Source organism: Lethenteron reissneri, chromosome 47 (assembly GCF_015708825.2).
Source record: "Lethenteron reissneri isolate LAM-NWPU_2019-01 chromosome 47, ASM1570882v1, whole genome shotgun sequence".
In the NCBI taxonomy this organism is placed as follows: domain Eukaryota; kingdom Metazoa; phylum Chordata; class Hyperoartia; order Petromyzontiformes; family Petromyzontidae; genus Lethenteron; species Lethenteron reissneri.
The window spans coordinates 6,912,301-6,936,728 of NC_083825.1; the positions used below are offsets into that span (position 1 = coordinate 6,912,301).

At 48.5% G+C, this 24,428-nt stretch overlaps 1 protein-coding gene across 1 annotated transcript; it reads right to left on the reverse strand.

Moving 5' to 3' along the window:
• Positions 1-5,639: 5,639 nt before the first annotated feature.
• Positions 5,640-24,339, reverse strand: LOC133354446 (alpha-(1,3)-fucosyltransferase 10-like). The gene is made up of 6 exons (XM_061571270.1): positions 24,031-24,339; positions 15,596-15,923; positions 13,230-13,643; positions 11,685-11,908; positions 10,295-10,513; positions 5,640-7,721 (listed from the first exon to the last, which is right to left on the reverse strand). Exons 1-6 carry the CDS (start codon positions 24,103-24,105, stop codon positions 7,413-7,415), a joined length of 1,569 nt encoding a protein of 522 aa, XP_061427254.1. The 5' UTR covers positions 24,106-24,339; the 3' UTR covers positions 5,640-7,412.
• Between the last annotated feature and the right edge of the window lie 89 nt (positions 24,340-24,428).

Genomic DNA, 24,428 nt, shown 5'->3' on the forward strand with positions numbered 1-24,428 from the left:
CAATTTAAATGCTTCACTGCTCTCGCTATTCAACAAATTGGCATGATTCAGCGTCATGATTTCATTTCTAAAATTGGTGTAGCGGTTCCTAAGCGGCCGGAGGGGAATACGCGATTTTAATACGTAGAACAGAGGCAGTAAATTGTAAGACGTTTTAAGCTTGGACACGATATTCTACGCATGTATTGAGGCTTTATATTAACCTTGCTGACCCCCCCACGTTGTGGACCAGAGGTCACGTGACGGACCTCTGCAGTAGTTCTGTCCTGTCTACTTCTCTGTTAGAGACATCGTCTCATGACGTGACAGCGCAGTCGGGATGCAATTGTGGGGAAAAAACCCCATCACAAATCTTAATGAATCCTTAAATATATGCATTGTACTGGTAGGAACCCCCTGGTTACACCAGCCCACAAGGGATTATTGTGTCCGTCCGTCGTGCAGGGAGGGGCTGGGTGGGAAGAAAGGGGCTGGGTGGGGAGGGTGGGGAGGGGCTGGGTGGGGAGGGAAGGGTGGGGAGGGGCTGGGTGGGGAGGGGCTGGGTGGGGAGAGTGGGGCTGGGTGGGGAGGGATGGGTGGGGAGAATGGGGAGGGGCTGGGTGGGGAGGGTGGGGAGGGGCTGGGTGGGGAGGGTGGGGCTGGGTGGGTGGAGAGGGGCTGTCACCCCGTGGTGCCCTTATAAAACTCAACGTTTAACCTACTCACGCCGGCTTGTGCCCGCCCTCACAGTCGGGCATATTTGCGGAATACACCACGCCACCGTTGACCCTGGCCATTGACCGAGCAACCCAACGTTCCTACCAGCTCCCTCCGCAGGAATGTGTTAGACTGCAGAAGGAATGTGTTTATAACCACTAAAATATATACTCGATCACAAGGTTCGGAAACCAAAATAACAAGAAGAGACATTTTTTATTAGATTTAAAAAAAGCAGTATTCCAAGAGCCACAATGGATATGAATACGAGACGGTCGTCTCTAATCAATAAAGTCACGAAGCAGTCCTTCAAAAGCCGCATTTGACAACAATAAAAATACACCGGGAGATATGTTCTCTTGTCGAACGGTTTATTAGAATGATAGGCAAGGGCGTGACAACGCACACTTTCAGACAGGTACAACATATACTATGAGACCTCCTTTACCAGTGGCAAAATATAGTAGTAGGTTTTTACCCTTTCAACTGGTACAAAACTGACACCTTTATACAAGGCATCATGTTTGCAATAACCACAACACAAGTAGTTAAAATGCAAACAAAAAGAAACAACTCTGATAATGATAATAATATGCACTGTCCTTGAAGTTGATTGGTCCACACCCGAGACAGCTTTCCTTAGAGCCTCGTCTTCATTGGTGTTGGACCAGATGACACCAAAAGGCGTACAACTCATTATGATTATCAGAGTTGTTTATTTTTGTTTGCATTTTGACTACTTGTGTTGTGGTTATTGCAAACATGATGCCTTGTATAAAGGTGTCAGTTTTGTACCAGTTTAAAGGGTAAAAACCTACTACTAGGTACAACATATCTTTGTCATATCCAATGGTCCCCACGCAGGCCTTTAACAACAACAATCAAGGCATATGCCAACATGTATACAGTTTGATATAATAATATCTATCTATACGCAGGAGAACATTCGAAGACAACCTGCATTTTTTGCGAAACAGCAAAAACTCGCCTTAACTGCTCCGATGTTGAAGCGCTATTTGTGTTCATTCACGCAAATTAGCCCCCGCAGTGTCCGAGTGATGGATACAAATGGATGACGGGGCGATGGACCGCTGCCTACATTTTTTTCAGGTGGCTGCGTAGAGTTCCCCTTGTGTGTGTCTGTGTCTGCCTTTGGGTTGTACCGCGTGTCGGTCCGGTCGCGTTTTGACGTTTCGCTCCCCGGCACTTAAAGCGAAACATCGGACGTCATTGCCAAACGACGCTGCGGGGCTGCGAACCGAACACAACATCAGAGAGCTGTGGATGATAGGAATCATTTGCCACCACGTCCACGTGACTCCCTCTTATCCGTGCCAAAGACTATAGGTTAATGGACAGTCTCAACTAAACTTTTATTTTACCAGGTAAGGCCCACTCAGCAGCAACCTGGCTATCATAAATGATCGCTCAACGAAGTAAAATATCGCGTGAAAATTTTTAGGAATAGCCAAATACTCCAATTGGGTGGCGTTGATTGTAAATGAGGAAAAAAACCAGAGGACCCGGCGAAAAATCCACGCGACCACGGGGAGAGAGACACGCAGACTCCAAATATACAGCAGCAGGCGTCAGGATCGGGATCGAACCCACGACCTCCTGTAAACCAGGCGAGGTAGTTAACATCCCTCCACCGTGGCGTGGGCCCTGGTGCAAGGAATTAAATGAGACCCCCCTCCCTTCCCCGTCCAATGTTTCCCTGCTTTTTCCAAGTGGCCCACAGCCTGGGTTTCTACAGCCCCTAAAACCTTCCAGCAGTCGCACCGCGCCTACACACTTGATTGATGTGCCACTGCTTTCCGAATCACTTTCTCCTAGATAAATGGTTTGTCAGAACTCCTGAGTCACTCCCTCATATCCGCACACACGTCGCAAACATAGCGGAACGTTACATTTGCCGCCTCTAAGTTACAAAAAAGCAATCGGGGCACATCATCGGAAGAAGAATAAGAATATCTCACAATACCACCACAGGATAACACATTCCGTGCGAGTGGTAAATCATCATTAATATGCAACTGACACAAGCTGTGTCTTTCGATGCCCCGGGAGGACTTGGGATAGATTTTCCAGGACTGCTACGTCAGCCAGAGAACGGTCCCGGGAGAACCGGGACAGGTGGCAACCCGGAGCAAAGTGCGGTTCGATCGGGCTGCACAAGTCATGAATGGAAAGCACGGCTAAGAGAGGGCTTGGATATGAGGAGCTTGACGGTACATAGACACACGCTCACGAATGGCAGCGTCAGCATGTAAGGCACGTTGAACATGGAAATACTCCACGTAACAGCATTTATGGCTGGGCTCACAAGGCAGTAGTGGGTGACCCCCCCCCCCCCCCCCCCCAGGAAGCCCGTGATACATTCAGGTGGACATCAATTGCTCGTAAACACGCACTGCACAATCGCTGGGTCTCCATGAAGACGCAACAACAGACAATGACTCGACTAATTTGAATCAAACGTGAATAGGTATCGTAGCTGCTACGATTTTCTAATGTAGAATTGCTTGCTGTAACAGGCACTATTATACTGATGTCGACTGTGATTGTAACTGTCAAAGATTGTACATATTGCTCATTACAGCTGTCTCACAGTTAATTGCAAGTGTCTGCCATCGGACGTAATCTGTCACGTGTCGCTCACTGCGACCTGAAGTGTATTCGCTGCATCCTAAATTAATTTAATCGACAATATGTCAACGTACAGAGTTTTATACTGCTGACTAGCAGGACATGTTTTTTTTCGGAAGGACGTAACCTTTTGTTTAATCCATTCCATCGACTTTACAAACAGTTTAATCACTTGAACATCACTCGTTTGAGATTAAAAAAAAAAAAAATTTGTAAACCCAGCAAAAGGAATGTTCGAAAACGAACCCAGAAACCCGTGGAGGGTAAACACCCGGACAATGTCAAAGGAAGTCTTTATACAGTGCTATCGAGTGAGCGAGTGTACATCGTTGCATTTCAAGTGGCTGTGTATATTAATCAAATTAACGTATGATAATTGTTTTTTTACCCTTCTATCTGGCAACAAAACTGACACCTTGTTTTTACAAGGAGTCATGTTTACATAGACCACAATACCTGCAGTCATAATGCAAACAAAAAACATAACTCTGAGAATGTGCACTGTCCTTGAAGTTGATTGGTCCACACCCGAGACAGATTTCCTTAGAGTCGTTGGACGTCTCACCCATGTGAGACTAGGTCTATCTAAACATGACTCCTTGTAAAAACAAGGTGTCAGTTTTGTTGCCAGATAGAAGGGTAAAAAAAACAATTATCATATTTTTACTGGAAAATGAGGTTCCAATGGTGCAAATTAACGTAGTGCAATCTGCCCACTCCATAGCTGCGCCATTGATTGAAATTAACACGGAGCAAATCATAATAATGACAAGTTCGCCTTGTAAGTGGTCACTCGCTCTCGTAGAGAGACATGAACCACAGACAGGCGGGGAAGGCAGCAGCAGCAGCAGCTTACACGCGGCGAGCCGGCACCAACAATCGCCCGAGCTCTGCGATCCTCTGTATATGATGGCGCCATCGGCCAATTATAAATAGTTATGGCATCATTCTAGATTGGAAGCTTTCGTGACTGCAAGGATTCATAACTAGTCTTAGGCTTTTTCGGTAAAGTCACGTGGGTAAAAAATAAAAATAAAAGAAGTAATAATTTATTTATATTATTACTTCTATTAATTTTATTCTTATTTTTTTCCGACGTGACTTTACCAAAAAAGCCTAAGAGTATCTTCTTTTAGACACTGTCCCCTCGACAGACCTGGTCTTCACCTGAGGACGGCTGCTTGTGTTGTGGCCGAAACGTCGTGAGAATTATTTAATTATGTTTTATTTTTATTATTTTATTACTTCCCTTCTACGTGACTTTACCGAAAGAACCAAGAAGATGAATCACTGCAGTCACGAAAGCTTTAAATCGAAATTTAGCCTAAGAGTAGTTATGGCATAACTATACAACACTGTGAGGGCACTAATGGTAGGGGTTGTACACGAACTCTCTCCTCAAGCCTTCTCGTCGCGGCCAGTAGACCTCGACATTGGGCATCTAGATCCTGAACGTATTGCTACTGACATCGTCATACAAAATAATAGAATTGGCAGCGGTTGTTGAAGGGATATGATGAAAGTTTCCCCCCATGCCATCAGTCGTGGAGGCTGTTTGACCATACTTCACCACAATGGGGATGGTGGGTGGACAGGTGTCAGAATATCGGTTGACATATCGATACGGGGTGCCGCGGTGGCTCAGAGATGTTAACTACCTTGCCTGGTATACAGGAGGTCGTGGGTTCTGACACCAGTTGTATATTTGGAGTTTGCATGTTCTCTCCATAGATTTTTCTCCGGGTCCTCCGATTTTTCGCTCTACATTTAGAATCAACATGTGTTTAGAGTATTTGGCTACTGCAAAACATTTCCAAGTGATAAGCCACTTCATTGAGCTGTCATTTGTGGCCACATCGCTTCTCAAAAAGAGCTACATAGCTCAGTGGCCCTTACCTGGTAAAAACAAATAGTTTAGTTTAGATTTCACTGCACTATGAACCTGGCGACCTAAGTTCGATTCCCGTCCACAACTAGCGGCGAGTGAGAATGAGAGAACTACTTTCTCCCAAGGGTGGCACAGTCGGGTTTTTTACAATCGGGTTTAATTGTCTTTTATATTAATCCCGATCATCTGAGATTGGGAGAAATCCGGTTTCATTGATTCTAATTGCAGAACCGCACTTCGCCAACTTCTCACCGATGGGCTTCATCCATTCCAAGCTAAGGAACTCACAGGCGCCCACGATTGTGGAGAAGCTCGTGTTCATCAAGACCAACCTGCCAGCATTCTACGACTACCCCGTGCCCGACGCCCCCCCCCCCCCCCCCCCCCGAGTACGATAGCAGCACCGACGAGGAAGCAGCCTAAGCCTTGGATCAGAGTTTCGTATTCATCAAACCAGGTTTTAATTCCCCGAAATCGGGTTTAATTGTATTAAAGAAAAAAACAGATGCCTGCCGCTGGAAAAATCGGGGTTTTTCCACCCTTGCTTTCTTCATAATCCATCATCACCAAACCGCACTGGCCATTATGGTGAAGGATGGACAAACAACCTCCTCATTTACGATATAGCATGGAAAGGCCTTTATCCAGCAGTGAATCGACAAAAGCCTATACACGATTAGTAATTAATGTACTTTTAAGTAAGTGCAAATGCATAGTGTTTAATATAAAGTTCTCAATACTCTTGATATAGCTCTTAGAGATATTGCAAATTTGCGTATAAGTTTGCATACCATGTTCAACAGAAGTCATTTACATTTGACTATTTTCACCTAATACCTTGTACTTTCATAAAATCTGTAAAAAATATATACACACTGGAATGTTTTAATCATTACAAATATATGTTGAAACATTGCCTGCAGAGTGTGAATAGTAAAATAAAGCTTCACTTAGAAAACGTTTAAGTAGTTAACGATCAGGTTAAACATAAAATATGCCATAAAAACATATTTACACGGTTACCTAAAGTCAGCGCACACAGATCTTTAAAGAAAAGATTGTGTACGCAAACCACGGATGATGGTGGTGATCGTGATGATGATCATGACACATCAACACATATTGTGCATCAACAACCCCGAGCCAACCACATGAATGTCTTTTTCTTTTTCTCCTTAACTCGTATTTAAGATCTTGCATCTTGGAATCCCTGCCTGACTTGATACACCTGATGACGGAGACTTGTGTTGCCTCCGAAACGTCGTGATTTTTATTACTTTAATAAATTTTTTACCTACGTGACTTTACCGAAAAAACCAAGAGTACACATGAATCTCTGCCAAAGTGCCACTTTGTTAACTGTGCAGCCTGCTTGCTCATGCCACTTCTAAGCGGATCTCTAGAGAAGCCCTGCAGAGGACGCTTAGATCTACTCATCGGCGCTGGCCACACTTCTTGAAAGCGGTGGGGGCGCCCACACTTTACCCCACCGCACGATGGAACCAACCGTGGCGTGCCCACAGCGGGAGGCGATGGGACGTCGCCTGCTCAACTCGGCAACGAGAACCTTGGAATATCTAGCGCAGTGGTTCTCAGTGTGGTCTCTCTAGCGCAGTGGTTCTCAGTGAGGTATCTCTAGCGCAGTGGTGCTCAGAGTGTGATCCCCAGACCACCAGTGCTCCATGACGGTCTTCCAGGTGGTCTGTAGGACTATGATGCAAATGCAGGTTGACAATAATAACTTGTTGTTTCAAACATTCATTGATATTTTACTCATGATAAACTCCGCTGATTAAACGACTTTCACCCTGAGATATAAATTTCCACCCCAAAAAAAAACCTTATAGCTGCGGTTAAAAAAAAATGCTCCGGTAAAACGAATCATTCAGTATGAGTGGTATTGAGAGAGACGAGTGAATGTGTTTTGTCACCAGGGCTCAGGGGCTGATAGTCCACGTTTGTGCATGTATGTTGAACTTCTTCCGCAGCGTACGTAGCCAACCGTGCTAATCGGAGGCTCAGGGGGGGAGGGGAAGGACAACAAACTAAACGCAACAATCACTTCTAAAGACCTTCTGCTTCTGTTTGTCACAATCGAGCCCTGTGAGAAATGTTTGCACCGGCTGAGCGGGGTCCACAGGCCCCAGCAAGAAGAAACACCTCGTCGAGACGGACGCAGTCAGACCTTGCCGCGCATCGCCCGAGCGTAGAACTGCGCCTCCGTGTAGTTGCGGTTGTGCAGCACCAGCGCGTGCAGGGCCTCCGCCTCCTTCTCCGACTGACGGTGCATCGGCAGCCAGAATTCCCGCACGACGGAGCCCGGCTGGGGTGGAGCAACCGAGCGTCGACGGCCGCCCCGCCGGACCCGTGCCTCCGCCCCCGCCGCCGCCGCCGCTCCTCCGGGCTTGGAGAGCGCCGGGCGGAACGGCGCTGGCGCTGGGCAGCTGAGGGCAGCGGGGTCAGCGGTCCACTGGCGCCTCGGCAGACCCTGCGTGCGTTCATCCATTCATTGCAGATATTGGTTCGCCTGTTCGTTCATTCATTTATCAAATAATCATCTAGCAGACCCTGCGTGCGTTCATTCATTGCAGATATTGGTTCGCCTGTTCGTTCATTCATTTATCAAATAATCATCTAGCAGACCCTGCGTGCGTTCATTCATTGCAGATATTGGTTCGCCTGTTCGTTCATTCATTTATCAAATAATCATCTAGCAGACCCTGCGTGCGTTCATTCATTGCAGATATTAGTTCGCCTGTTCGTTCATTCATTTATCAAATAATCATCTAGCAGACCCTGCGTGCGTTCATTCATTGCAGATATTGGTTCGCCTGTTCGTTCATTCATTTATCAAATCATCATCTAGCACATTCGTGGTGATGTAAAAATGTTTACTGCGGTGTGTACATGTTGGGCAGGAGTTCGCCCAGCAGCAGATTGAACATGACCGATGATGACATTTTGGTCGTCACCAATCTACGGGTCTCCTTTCTAAGTCTATGAATCTCAATGTGAGTCTGTATTTTCACACCACAAACCATATAGCAACACCACTGCCCAATTAGATCATTTAGCGGCAACAGCATTTTAGATTTTGATTTAAAGCTTTCGTCACTGCAGGGATTCATATTCTTGGTTCGTTCGGTAAAGTCATGTAGAAGGGAAATAACAAAATAATATAAATATAAAACAATAAAAATTCTCACGACGTTTCGACTGCAACACAAGCAATCGTCATCAGGTGTGAAATCCACAGCATCAGGTGTGAAATCCACAGCAATACATTTTTCTTGCTGTGGATTTCACACCTGATGATGATTGCTTGTGTTGCAGTCGAAACGTCGTGAGAATTTTTATTGTTTTGTATTTATCTTATTTAATATTTCCCTTCTACGTGACTTTAGCATTTTAGATATTCACCATGGAGCTACCCCTGAAGTCGTGTGTCGTGGTGTAAATTGTGAGTACCTCCATGTATTCACAGAAGTCCAGCCAGCATGGAAGATCAGCCCATATATGTGACTCAGTTGTTAGTGCTTTGATTTCTATTTGCTTTATTGCTGTTCCTTTTTTTAATTAACTTTTGTTATTTTGGTGAAGTCACTCTTGGATTTGAGACTATCCTGGTCTCATGAGTTCCTACCTGGTTGAACAAAATGTGCCTATGTTTGTTGAACTTTCTTCGCACTGTACATAGCCAATCGCTCAAATTGGAGGTGCGGGGGAAGGACAACAAACTAAACACAAAAATTAGTTCTAAAGAAAGGAGGTTGCAATCTAGATGATTTAAAAGTGCATTGCTCCAGTGGCCTGCTAATATCGGAAGAGCCTTCCAGACGGCCACAGAAGCGATGCAGTGGCCGTCTTTGCCCGACGGCTCGCCAAAAGCCGCTGCTGCGAGTATGATCGGGATGGGAAAAAAATTAACACTTGAACCCCCTAAGAGGGTCTTCTCTCGAGCTCCCACAAGTGGAGGTCCTTCCACCAGCAGCGGGGTGAGCGAGCAATTGCAGTGCTGCGCCTTTACCACCTTTGCTTTTTAATCAACTGACTGTTCCAGCCCGAAGATGAATGTTGCCGCTCAACTCCCCCCCACCAGACAGAGAAAGAAAAGGAAGACCTTCGACCCTCATAACACCTCCTGCTCTTGTCCTACCCTTTTTGTTTTTCTTTATTTTGACAAAGAGGGAAAAGCCGACGGGCCCGGAGAAAAATCAAAGCGACCAACGGGGAGAACATGCAAACTCCAAATATACTAAACTATTGAAACTTTGTTTTATTTTACTAGATAAGGCCCACTGAGCTATATAGTTGTCTTTCAAACACGACCTGGTTATCACAAATGATAGCCCAATGAAGTGGCTTATCATGTGGTCATTGATAGCAGCCAAATACTCTAAATGCGCATGCGTTGATTTTAAATGTGGAGGGAAAAACCGGAGGATCCGGAGAAAAATCCATGGAGAGAACGCGCAAACTCCAAACATACAACAGGCGTCAGGGTCGAGATCGAACCCACGACCTCCCGCATACCTGGCGAGGTAGTTAACATCTCCTAGCCACCGTGATGATGATAAGAGAGAGAGAGACACGCAAACTCCAAATATACAGCAGCAGGCGTCAGGGTTGAGATCGAACCCACGACCTCCCACATACCAGGCGAGGTAGTTAACATCTCCTAGCCAACCTGATGATGATGAGAGAGAGACACGCAAACTCCAAATATACAGCAGCAGACGTCAGGGTCGGGATCGAACCCACGACCTCCCGCATACCAGGCGAGGTAGTTAACATCTCCGAGCCACCGTGATGATGATGAGAGAGAGACACGCAAACTCCAAATATACAGCAGCAGCAGGCATCAGGGTCGGGATCGAACCCACGACCTCCCGCATACCAGGCGAGGTAGTTAACATCTCCTAACCACCGTGATGATGATGAGAGAGAGACACGCAAACTCCAAATATACAGCAGCAGGCGTCAGGGTCGGGATCGAACCCACGACCTCCCGCATACCAGGCGAGGTCGCTAACATCTCGCAGCGTATCCATCGCTGCCCACCTGCTGATGGCGCTCCTCGTTCTCCCAGACACGGGCGCACACGGCGCACTCGAACGCGTCGATGAAGTTGTCCTGTGCCGGGTCGTTGACGCCCCACGACCGCCGGCTGAGCGCCGTCAGGAGCCGCGGGTTCCGCACGCGGCCCTCCAGCTTCCAGCGCCGGTAGTCGTCGTACAGGGCGTCGTCGGCGTCCAGCGACAGCAGGAACGAGGCCAGCTCCTGCGGGTCGGAGCAAGAGGAGATGGCCAGGGGAGTGAGTGGTGTGGTCGTAGTTGACCCGTTGTCAGCGGCAGCACAGCCGGCGGTATCGGCAACATCTGCAACCGTCCAGTGACGGATTACAATTCACGCGCTACCACCGTCCGGCGAAAGAGTCCGTGCTCCCGTGACGCGTGCGAGAGTACCAATAGCCTGGGTTGGAACGACCCGTCCATGAACCCCCACTGAAATTCAATTCCTAAGTATTCACGACGCACGCATCATATTGAGCGCGTGAGCCATCGCTTCGTCCGTACGTGTTGCACGCAATGGGTTCACGTCGACCCGTGGCAGGCTCTGGGAGTCTCGATGCCCACGGTCCTCGTGCGACCAACGGGTTGAGATCAACGAATGTGTGGCCTGACAAAGGTACGGGAAGGCCAGACGTGACCCTCGGTCAAGGTTGACCGCCCGTATCGTAGGGTTATTACATTGGGCAAGCGCTCGCTCTGAACGCGTGGCGGTGTTCACGCTGCAACGCGTCTTCGCTGTGATGCGCTTCTTCTATTGGGGGACACTTTGCGCACAACGTGGAGCACACACGCCGTGATAACGCGGTTTGTGAGCGGTCGACTCTAAACTACTTTCTTGAGCTGCGAAACTGAGCGGTACGATACAATATACGGTACGATACAGTACGCGGGGGCTTACCCTCACCTCAGTTCTTTGTACCGCAATGGGACGACTACAGGCTAATTTTACCGTCCAAATGTCATTTACAACATTTGTATCGTTTTGTATTCACTTGTGCCCTGCAATGTATACAGTAAAACCTTGGATTGCGAGTAAACTTGGTCTGCGAGTGTTTTGCAAAACGAGCAAAAATTTAAAATAAATATTAATTTGATAAACGAGCGAGGTCTTGCAACACGAGTAGTACGTGTATATGCTTTGTCTGCCGAGCGTCACGTGATCACAACTGATGTACGAGTGCTTTGGATTACAAACTCGTTTCCGGAACGAATTATGCTCGCAATCCAAGCTTTTGCTGTATACCCAGAGCAATGGTCCACTTGACGCGGTCACCGCTCGACGCGGCACCTTTCAGGAACGCAATCTACCGCCGGCGCCAAACAAGGAACCAACTCTGGAGGAGCGGCCGACGGCTGATCACGGAGACGCGGCGACGAACCTTGGGCGAGGGGAAGTCGCTGACGATGACGGCAGAGCGCTCGGGGTCGGGCAGCCAGTCGCGCACGCTGGCCGAGCCGCGGTACACGGGGACGGCGCCCACCGCCAGCGGCCGCCACAGCTTCTCCGTGACGTAGTCGTCGCACAGCGCGTTCTCAAGCGCCAGCACGAACTTGTAGCTCGACAGCAGCGACAGGAACCCCTCCGCCTCCATCGCCGACGGGTCTGTGTGAAGCAAGCACAAGGGCGGGTGGCGGTGACGGTGGTGGCGGTTGGTGGCGGTGGTGGTGGTGGTGGTGGTGGCGGTGGTGGTTGGTGGCGGTGGTGGTGGTGGTGGTGGTGGCGGTGGTGGTTGGTGGCGGTGGTGGTGACAGTGGTGGCGGTGGTGGTTGGTGGCGGTGGTGGTGGTGGTGACGGTGGTGACGGTGGTGGCGGTGGTGGCGGTGGTGGTTGGTGGCGGTGGTGGTGGTGGTGGTGGTGACGGTGGTGGTGGTGGTGGTGACAGTGGTGGCGGTGGTGGTGGTGGCGGTGACGGTGGTGGTGGTGGCGGTGGTGGTGGTGGTGGCGGCGCTGTGAAGGTAGCAGCAGCGATCGGTTGGCAGATCACCACGCCACGCTCTGTTGTCGTTAAACTCCCTTCTACCCATGAGCATCGAGGACAGGAGCCGGTAACCTGCGGTTCCGGAGCCCCACGTGACTCTTTGGCTGCCCCCTTGCGAGCAGCCGTTTGAAAATAGAAAAAAACGACCTTAAATCTTAAACGTAATATAATGTAGAGATGATGTATTCAATATTACAATGACTGGGTCACTATGTAATGTCTTGGTGACGACGAAATTTACAACAATCAAACTGTGTTATTAAAGGATAACTAAGGGGGTGGGGGGGGGGGGGAACTAAATAGACGCATCTTCTTGGTTCTTTCGGTAAAGTCACGTAGAATGGAAATAATAAAATAATAAAAATAAAACATAATAAAATAATTCCATTCTACGTGACTCTACCGAAAGAACCAAGAAGATGAATCCCTGCAGTCACGAAAGCTTTAAATCGAAATTTAAATAGACGCAGTTTATTCAATCACCTCTTTTTGTTCATTTAAGTCAGAATATGTTTGTCATCTGCTGTATACTTGCTGCTGTGTCTGTGTTTGTGTATACGTAGTTCTGCGTGTGGTCAAAGACAAAAGCATAAACAATGACTCCTCTACCCTTTTGAAAGGTTTCCGACCCCTGGTCGAGGAGGTGCCATACCCCCGGCTCACCAGGAGATGGTGGTTACAGCAAAAATGTGAATTAACATCACGTACATACGTAGTGAACCGCGCTAATCGGTGGTGTGGGGGTAGGACAACAAACTCACTAAAAAAATGAGTTTTCAATATAGATCATTTAAAAGTGCATAACTGCAGTGGCTTCCTAATATCAGAAGGAAGAGCGTTCCGGACAGCCGCAGAAGCGTGCCTGAAAGCAAGTGCGCCTCCCCCACTGTGTGGGGATATAGCGTTGCCCCCTCGCACAGTGCGGATGCTTCTCCCGCTGCTCACCGGTGAGCGGGCCAGGCAGGTCTCGGTTGTGGAGGCAGCGCCCGTACGAGTCGACGTCCATGTACGCCGAGAGCTCACGCACAAACTCGTCGCGGTCCGACGGCGGCTCGCAGTCCGACTGCACGTACGCCACGGCCGCCAGGCCCCGGCCCGCGGGCGCCGGTCGCCGCAGCCGGCTCTTCTTGGCCGCGCCGACCAGCAGGCGACGCGACAGCAGCGCCTTGGCGCTCTCCACGAACTGCAGCGTGAGCGGCAGGTCGGAGCGGCGGCTGAACGTCGCCGTGTGGTTGAAGAGGGCGGCCGTCTGTGGCCAGAAGAGCACGTAGTTGTTCTTGGGCGACTCCTCGTGGAACAGGGCCCAGTCGTGGGAGCGCTGGCGCGGCAGGGGGAGGTCCCAAGCACTGAAGTCCGTGCCTTGGGTGCGGGGGGGGGTGTTGGAGGGGGTGGGAGAAAGCGCCAGATTTCGTGGTAAGACAGACAAATGAGGCATTTACACCATTGGTACCTCATTTGCCAGTAAAAAATATGATAATTGTTTTTTTAACCTTTTATCTGGCAAAAAAACTGACACCTTTTTTTAACGCGGAGTCATGTTTGCATATACCACAATACCTGCAGTCATAATGCAAACAAAAAAGAGGTACCAATGGTGTAAATGCTTACCCCGAGCTCTCATACTCTGATGGTGCATTGTCTTTGAGTTGTGCGCCTTTTGGCATCATCTGGTCCAACCCATGTGAGACTAGGCTCTAAGGAAAGCTGTCTCGGGTGTGGACCAATCAACTTCAAGGACAGTGCATACATGTTTTTTGTTTGCATTATGACTGCAGGTATTGTGGTCTATGCAAACATGACTCCTCGTAAAAAAGGTGTCAGTTTTCTTGCCAGATAAAAGGGTAAAAAACAATTATCAAATTAGGCATTTGTTCAGGCCCCCACAATTCTTGAGGAATCCTTCTAAAGTAAAATAACTAAATAGGGTTGTTTATTAATGTCATGATTTTTTTGATAGGTTAAGGTGCAGCCCTGCAATATCCTCCCCCCACGTCACTGCTGGCAGAAGGGCCTCCACTTGGAGGAATTATTGAGAGTCCGAAATATTAAGTGAGGATGACGATGATGATGTTGATTGTTATCATGATGCAATGGAGAGCAAAACTGGACCTGCAATTCAGAGGTAGCTGTTTCGAAAACATCTCCTGGCGTGGCAGTTGAAACGACGGTGCAAGTTATTTGAATCCCACCCAACAACTTCTCTCCAGCAGTGAAGTCAATCGGCAGGTTGCTTGTAGTGGGGTAAAGTGTGGGTACTTCCACCTCCACTAAGATGTCTGGCCAGCGAGCATCGGCAGGACAATATACTTCTAGATTTGAAGCTTTCGTGACTGCAAGGATTCATATTCTTAGGTTTTTTTGGTAAAATCACGTAGGTGAAAAAAAGTTACATAAAAATAAAATAAAAATCACGACGTTTCGGAGGCAACACAAGCTTCCGTCTTCAGGTGGAACCGTCACAGCACGATAGCTGTATCAAGTAAGAGAAATTCCAAGAAAACAGTCCTTGAAAATATACTGGTTTTTTAACCTACGTGACTTTACCGAAAAAACCTAAGAAAAGGACAACATACCTTGTAGAGAGGCTCTGTAGAGCTCCTGTCTAGCGGAGGACCTTCCACCAGCAGTCACGTGAGCAAGCAATTGCAGGGCTGCACCTTAACCTGCGCACCCTACCACTGGAATAAACTTCCCCTGCACATTAAGCCGTCCCACTCCTTGACCTCGTCCGCTCCTCTCTCACAGCCTCACCTCTTTTCCATTTGCCAACTCCCTTCCTCTTCCCTCCCCTCACCCCTCCGTCCTGTATGACCTCCAAACCCCACCACGTGCCCTCTGTTGCAGTCGCTCATTCCTGGGCCCTTGCACGCACCCTTTGCCATCGAAATCACTCGCCTTTTGTTGCCACTTTTAAACTACGTTATAAACTCTGCAAACTACGAACAAAAATATTCACCAGCTCTTTTTCAGAAGCGACCTGGCGGTCACAAATAATAGCCCAACGAAGTGGCTTAGCACGTGGACATTTACATGAGCCAAAGACTTTAAACGCGTGACGTTGATTCTAAATTTGGAGAGGGAAAACCGGACGGCCCGAAGAAAAAATCCACGCGAACACGTGGAAAGAGACACCGTAAACTCCACATGTGCAGCAGGAGTCAGCGTCGGGATCGAACCCACGAACCTCCCGTACACCCGGCGAGGTAGCTAACATCTCGCCACGTCACAGAGCGCCTCGAACTACCAACGCCTCTCTATATTTCACGCGAAATTTTCTAAAATCCAAAAATAATACGAAGACAATTCGGTACCGTAGAAGAGGAAGGCCCGGGCCATGGAGTGCCGCCGGTACGAGCGGTCCACCGTGAAGAAACATTCGCCAGGCACGCCGGGACAGCGCGCCAGCTTGCCCGCCTCGCCCGTCAGCGGCGTCCACCACACGATCACCGGGTAGCGCGCGTCGCCCGCCTCCAGCTGCGCCTCCCGGCTCACCACCCTGCTCCCGTGACGGGGACGGGGTCGAAGCCGCACGGCGTCGTCGGCACGCGGGCCCCCCAAACTGTCCCCGTCGGCCCTCGGGCGGACGCGGCGGCCCCCCGGGAGAGAGGCGCGCTCATACCCGCTCAGCTCGTCGGCCACCTGCAGCAGCGGGGGGTGACGAGACGAGAGATAAAGGCGCAGCCCTGCAAGCCGCTGACTCGGGGCACGTGCTGGCGGAAGGGCCTCCGCTATGTGGAGTTGGCCTACTCTTCCATACTGGCTAGAACGTCTGGAAGAGCGCTATATGGAGTTGGCCTACTCTTCCATGCTGGCTAGAACGTTTGGAAGAGTGCCATGTGGAGTTGGCCTACTCTTCCATGCTGGCTAGAACATTTGGAAGAGCGCCATGTGGAGTTGGCCTACTCTTCCATGCTGGCTAAAACGTTTGGAAGAGCGCTATATGTAGTTGGCCTACTCTTCCATGCTGGCTAGAACGTTTGGAATAGGAAGGAAGAGGGGAGGGGGGTACCCACACTTTACCTCACCACACACGACTTGCCGTTTGGTGCACACATTTTACTGGTAGAAACCCTTCTGGTTACACCAGCCCACAGGAGATTATTGTGTCCGTCCGTCCATCGTGCAGGGAGGGGCTGGGTTGGGAGGGAGGGGCTGGGTTGGGAGGGGAGTGTGGGGGGCAGCTGGTTGGGGAGGTTGGGAAGGGGCTGGGTGGGGAGCGTGGGGCTGGGTGGGGGCTGGGTGGGGAGGGGCTGGGTGGGGGAGGGGCTGGTCACCCCGTGGTGCCCTTATGAAACTCAACGTTTAACCTACTCACGCCGGCTTGTGCCCGCTCTCACAGTCGGGCATATTTGCGGAATACACCACGCCGCCGTTGACCCTGGCATTGACCGAGAAACCCAACGTTCCTACCAGCTCCCTCCGCAGGAATGTGTTCACTGCTGAGTGGACAAACGTGATAGTGGATATTTAAGAAACGTTTAACTGTGAGAAAGAACTTCATAGCTCATCGGATTCCTCCAGTCGAAATAAAGATGCAAATTCCGTACCATTATTCCAACTTCCGCGCCTGGAGATAAAATCGATTTCAGATCCAAAGTGCAAACATTTACACCGTGGCTGCACCCCAGGTTAGATGTACAGTAGCCAGGGCTTCGTTTCTCACGAAATATGTTTCAGTCCCACTCGGCCATGTCCTTCGTGGTCAGGGCTTTAATAACTCGCTGATTTACTGCTCGGGCTCGCTGCCAGACTGTGGAGTCGCAGCCACGGCAGCGTAGCGAGCGGTGTCTACTGGATGCGTTGCACTGGGAGGTAAAATATTGTTCAGGTCACCGAGACGGCTGTAATTCGTGCGTTGGGGTCAAACGTGGGTGGTCACGTCACCCACCTTCAACATCCCAATACCTAATCTTGGTTTGAAGCTTTCGTGATTGGAGGAATCCATACTCTTTGGTTCTTTAGGTAAAGTCACGTGGGTAGAAAATAAAATAGATCACGACGTTTCGGGCGCAACACAAGCGTCCGTAATCAGGTAGGAAAGCATGGTCTGCTGCTGAGGCAGACTGCTTTGAAAGGTTTGAAATGGGTGTAGCCCAAGGGTCATAAAGAAATGGCTGGCCCAGTAACATGCTAATCTCTCACATTAACATAGCCACTTCCGTGCCCAGTTACATGCTAATTTCTCACTTTAACATCATGCTAATTTCTCACTTTAACATCACTAGACCCGGCCACTTCTCTATGACCCTTGGGCTACACCCATTTCAAACATTTTAAAACAGTCTGCATCAGCAGCAGACCACGCTTTTCCCACCTGATGACAGACGCTTGTGTTGCGCCCGAAACGTCGTGATCTATTTTATTTTATACCTACGTGTATCCCTACTTAATCCTCACTCCCTGTGTAAATGGTGTGGTGGGGTATGGGGTGGGTACTTCTTTCACCTCTTCCAAGACGTCTGGCCAGTGTAGATACGGGCAAAATAGCTTCTAGACTCGAGAGAGAAGCTTCAAATCTAGAACTTCTAGAGAAACTCTCTCGAGCTCCCTCTCGCGGAGGTCCTCTCTGTCAGCAGTGGCACGAGTCAGCAGTTGCAAGACCGCGCCTTCATCTGTTATCCCACGAGAGGCAAACTGCAAACCGCACCAGGCGTGTCAAGCTGGACAAAGACAAAGATCCCCTTAACGGACGGTTTGGGGCAAGTGCTGTTTGCGAGTAGCATCTGTGAATGCCGGCACGGCACACGAGGGGGGGGGGTACAGCACCACGCCCGGCCCCCTTTGTCTCCCTCCCCCACCCAATGGCGATGTTTACACATCGCACCAGGTAACCATTTGAGGCTGAGTCGACCTAGGGGCGTTCAGATAATTGTCACTGATGTTGGGGGCCGTCCATAAATGACGTCACGCACCTAGGGGGGGGGTCAGACATTTGTGACGATGTGTGACGAGGGGGGGGGGTGAGAAATGTGACGTCACATCAAAATGCGCAACTTTAAATAGATATAGACAACACGTTCCACTTAATTAAACAGACGTTTTGATAAATGTTTTCTCCTACAACATCGGAGTGCAGCGGCACATTAAATACGCACTACAATGACAATAGTTTAAAGCGATTTGAAGCAGGTTTTATTTTTTTTTTAGGGGGGGGGCAGAGCTTTGTGACGTCATATTTGAAGGGGGGGTCTGACTTTTTGTGACGCCGTGTGACGAGGTGGGGGGGGTCAAAAATCGTCCAAAATCGCGTGACGTCATTTATGGACGGCCCCTTGCTCGTGAGAAGGCATCGAAGCGGAACTGGCCCCTGGACGAACACACACGCGTACACACATTCACGGTGGTGTTGGGTGATACGATTCACGTGGTGACAAGTGCGTGTTTACAGACGGGGGTTGGCTCAAGCTGCAAACGTCACGTGCTCAAGAATAGCAAAGCCGTTTGTGTACGTGTCCTCACAATCACACATGTCACGAATCCCTTTTGTCACGGATTTGTTTTTCGTTTTCTGGGTGTCACGCTCTCAACTGGTTTGGAAACGCTGCGAATTCTTTAGTGCGTGAAGGCGGAGGGAGGGAGGGCGGGCAGCCAGAAACTGAACAAGACGCCGAACTCGCCCGGCTGGGTTTGTGTGCGTACGCATGGCGTGGTGGCTTTTGTTCCGAATGTCAGATGCCACATTTGGGCCCATACGGGGGCCGTGGTGAGGCTTCCATCCAGCAGCGGATAGAACACGGTCACTCGTTTAAGTTAATTTATTAGGTATAGCCCTGTGAGCCATTCGGCTCTTGAATCGGGTGCAACCGCAACAAACAAAAAACTAAAACATGAACAACAAAACATCTTAAAGTGAATATGTGACTAAGTGCAAACAGAAAATCCAAGAAAAGACGGCAAAATATTGCAGAAAAAAAGCACCGCACACCAACGCTGTGTGCAAAAATCCCAGTGGGATGCAAGTCAAACAACAACAACACCAACCACAAGACAACTTAGATTAAGGCCATCAGTCTAGCTCCGTACTACAACAAACAAACGTGGCCAAACCAGTAAACTTTTCGAAATCACCAAAATAAAGCAATGAAACAGTGATCAAGTGTGGCAGGAACTCCGGACCATGAGGCTCGGTGTGGGGAGGCATTCGTCCAGCAGTATGTAGAACATGTCGGTGGATGGACTGTGTAAGGAGTTGGTGCTCATCTTCTTGGTTCTTTCGGTAAAGTCACGTAGAAGGGAAATAATAAAATAAATAAAATAAAACATAATAAAATACAATTCTCACGACGTTTCGGCCACAACGCAAGCAGCCGTCCTCAGGTGTCGGAAAGACAGCGTCTTTCCGACAGACCTGTTCTTATTTTATTATGTTTTATTTTTACTATTTTATTATTTCCCTTCTACGTGACTCCACCGCAAGAACCAAGAAGATGAATCCCTGCAGTCACGAAAGCTTTAAATCGAAACGTCGTGAGAATTTCTATTGTTTTATATCAATATTATTTTATTATTTCCCTTCTACGTGACCTTACCGCAAGAACCAAGAAGATGAATCCCTGCAGTCACGAAAGCTTTAAATCGAAACGTCGTGAGAATTTCTATTGTTTTATATCAATATTGTTTATTTTTCCCTTCTACGTGACTTTACCGCAAGAACCAAGAAGATGAATCCCTGCAGTCACGAAAGCTTTAAATCAAAACGTCGTGAGAATTTCTATTGTTTTATATCAATATTATTTATTTTTCCCTTCTACGTGACTTTACCGAAAGAACCAAGAAGATGAATCCCTGCAGTCACGAAAGCTTTCAATCGAAACGTGAGAATTTCTATTGTTTTATATCAATATTATTTATTTTTCCCTTCTACGTGACTTTACCGAAAGAACCAAGAAGATGAATCCCTGCAGTCACGAAAGCTTTCAATCGAAACGTGAGAATTTCTATTGTTTTATATCAATATTATTTTATTATTTCCCTTCTGCGTGACTTTACCGAAAGAACCAAGAAGATGAATCCCTGCAGTCACGAAAGCTTTCAATCGAAACGTCGTGAGAATTTCTATTGTTTTATATCAATATTATTTTATTTTTTCCCTTCTACGTGACTTTACCGCAAGAACCAAGAAGATGAATCCCTGCAGTCACGAAAGCTTTCAATCAAGAGTTGGTGCTGTGTGGGGGCACCTATCGAGTTAGCCACGCCACGCGTGGTCGTGGCAAACAGGTGCAGCGACACACCTTTCCGCCTTCGTATCTCTATAGACAATGGCAACGTGGGGCGTGGTGGCCGTGCTGGTATGAGCCAGTGGACGGCTTTAGCAGTGGCCCCGCGGTGAATATCGAGAATGATACAGTACAGAACCCACGTAGCGATTCCTAGACATACACAGAGACCCAACGACTCACGATTAGACCCGCACGATCGCATAAACACCCATAGATTCACAAAGCGACCCAGAGACTCGCACAGAGACTAAACATTGAGAATTGAAGCGGGCAATGAGGGCCATGATTCGAGACTCACTTGAAGGTAGGCGTACCCATAGATATTCATCGGCGTGTATAGAGACCTACAGACTTACACCGAAACCCATAGATCCACATATAAACCCATAGATTTCAATTATGGAAGCCAGCAATGTGGATCATGGTTTGACATTGGTGACCTCAGTTGCACTCTGGGGGCTATTCCGAAATGTCCATTGGTGTAGCAGACAGCCGCGTCGCACGTGTGATCTGCCGGCCTTAATAGGAGCTCGCAAACAGCAGCACTTGCACGTCTATAAGGCTGTGGAACGTGTAAGATTGCCCGCCGCGTGTTTGTGAGTCACTTTAGCCGAACTAAAGAATACAATGTTGGCATCAGCCAGGCTCGGCGATGAATTATCCACGCATTTCAGTGGCATAGCAGCCAGAAAACATGGGCACAGGCAACCAGCAGTGACCCTAAGCTAAGCCAGAACCAGTCCTGACCCTCGCCTAAGCCCCGTCTCTAACTCAAGTCCTTGTCCAGTCTTGGTACTCCAAACACATGCGAATCGAAAGCCTAGCCCTGACCCTAACACAAGAACTCATCAGAGTCATAATCCTACCCCTAACTCTAATCCTAACCTATCACAATAACTCATCATAGCCATAACCCTCCTTATAACTCTAGCCTTGCGTCGAACATAAATTGCTAGCCGTGTGCATTACCCCAAACTCTAATCCTAACCCTAACACAAGTACCAGCCGTAGCTAGTCCTAACACACAAACACAGTACGATCCATATCCAACACATTCCTGCTGCGGAGGGAGCTGGTAGAAACGTTGGGTTTCTCGGTCAATGGCCAGGGTCAACGGCGGCGTGGTGTATTCCGCAAATATGCCCGACTGTGAGGGCGGGCACAAGCCGGCGTGAGTAGGTGAAACGTTGAGTTTTATAAGGGCACCACGGGGTGACCAGCCCTTCCCCACCCTCCCCACCCAGCCCCTCCCCACCCTCCCCTCCCCACCCAGCCCCTCCCCACCCTCCCCACCCAGGCCCTCCACACCCTCCCCACCCAGCCCCTCCCCACCCAGCCCCTCCCCACCCTCCCCACCCAGCCCCCTCCCCACCCTCCCCACCCTACCCAGCTCCACCCAGCCCCTCCCCACCCTCCCCACCCAGCCCCTCCCCACCCTCCCCATCCAGCCCCTCCTTTCCCACCCAACCCTTCCCTGCACGACGGACTGACACAATAATCCCCTGTGGGCTGGTGTAACCAGGAGGTTCCTACCAGTATAATCCTGTCCCTACCCCCAACCAATGTCATCCACAACGCAATCCCAGTAACGCCGAACCAAAGCTTGTGATGTCTCCATGCACACAACCTGTGATGAAGGTGGGGGAGTAACTCCACAGATTCTCACGGAAAGACTGCAGATTATCACTCTTCCATCACACAACCACCTCAACTCATCTATCACACACACGCAACACGAGATACTGCGATGTGTCATTTACACTGCAGATATTACGAGGACCACGTGGCTGCAGACGCGGTACAGGAAGCGATATTGACGCCTTCTCAACAACATCAGGAACACAACTTACTCTCATGCTGCTCATGATGATGATATCCTTAGGTTTTTTTCCGTTAACTCACGTTGGTAAAAAAAATAAAATTAAAACTTTTATTAATTTAAATGTTTTACCTACGTGACTTTACCGAAAAAAACTAAGAATATGAATACTTGCAGTCACGAAAGCTTCACATCTAAAATTACATGGTGATGATGGTGATGTTGATGATGGTTAATATTAAATAGACTACATGGACCATTCGAGGATGACTTCGATGATAAAGTTGATGGATTATAAGACGTGGTCAATTTGATGATGACTTTAGTGATAAAGATGATGATGTATATGATTAAATTGACGTGTATACCATGAGGTACCTTTGATAATTAAGACGGTGATGGATGATGACAGACGACATGAACCACTCTACGACGTCTTTGATAATAAAGATGATTATTATTATGAGTTGGCTAGCGTATCATCCAACTTCCTACACTATACATCAATCAACCCAACCACAATGAGTGTGACGGATGATATGATATACACTAGACTGACAGATGATGATGATGATTATAATGCTCATCATGAGTAGGAGACGATCGGTTGTTATCGAACTCCTATAATCCTCATTGATGATGATGACTATTCTGTCAGTGTGTGTACTGTATCAGTGTGTACTGTATCAGTGTGTGTACTGTGTCAGTGTGTGTAGTGTGTGTACTGTATCAATGTGTGTACTGTATCAGTGTGTGTACTGTATCAGTGTGTACTGTATCAGTGTGTGTACTGTGTCAGTGTGTACTGTGTGTACTGTATCAGTGTGTGTACTGTATCAGTGTGTGTACTGTCAGTGTGTGTACTGTATCAGCGTGTGTACTATGTCAGTGTGTACTGTATCAGTGTGTACTGTGTCAGTGTGTGTACTGTATCAGTGTGTACTGTATCAGTGTGTACTGTATAAAGTGTGTGTACTGTGTCAGTGTGTACTGTGTGTACTGTATCAGTGTGTGTACTGTATCAGTGTGTGTACTGTCAGTGTGTGTACTGTATCAGTGTGTGTACCGTGTCAGTGTGTACTGTGTGTACTGTATCAGTGTGTGTACTGTATCAGTGTGTATACTGGCAGTGTGTGTACTGTATCAGTGTGTGTACTGTATCAGTGTGTACTGTATCAGTGTGTACTGTGTCAGTGTGTGTACTGTATCAGTGTGTACTGTATCAGTGTGTACTGTATAAAGTGTGTGTACTGTGTCAGTGTGTACTGTGTGTACTGCATCAGTGTGTGTACTGTATCAGTGTGTGTACTGTCAGTGTGTGTACTGTATCAGTGTGTGTACCGTGTCAGTGTGTGTACTGTATCAGTGTGTGTACCGTGTCAGTGTGTACTGTGTGTACTGTATCAGTGTGTGTACTGTATCAGTGTGTATACTGGCAGTGTGTGTACTGTATCAGTGTGTGTACTGTATCAGTGTGTACTGTATCAGTGTGTACTGCGTCAGTGTGTGTACTGTATCAGTGTGTACTGTATCAGTGTGTGTACTGTATCAGTGTGTACTTTATCAGTGTGTGTACTGTGTCAGTGTGTGTACTGTATCAATGTGTGTACTGTATCAGTGTGTACTGTATCAGTGTGTGTACTGTATCAGTGTGTGTACTGTATCAGTGTGTGTACTGTGTCAGTGTGCTGCTGTGGGACCCCACCTGAAGGCTCACGAAGATGAAGATGCACGTAGCTACCCCCAGAGAGGAGCAGAAGAGAGCTCTTTGGGATGCCATGTGGATGAGGAGGATGAGAAGGATGAGGAGGAGGTGTTCACTCTGAGCCTGAGGTCTTCGCTGAATCTGTGTTGCTCTCTCTCTCGGATGCTTTCTCCCTATTACCACCAGACTCTCTCTCTTTACATCAACATCACACACACACTGTCTCACTCTCACGCTCTCTCTCTCTAACAGTCTCTCTCTCTCTCTCCCTCTTCTCAGTGTCCCTCGTCCCAGTGTGGCATTCCTCCTCTCTCGCCACCGACATCACGTAACTATCTCCCTCCCAGATCTCACGCTCCCCCTCCAGTCTCACTCTCTCGCCCTCTCCCCCCCCCCCC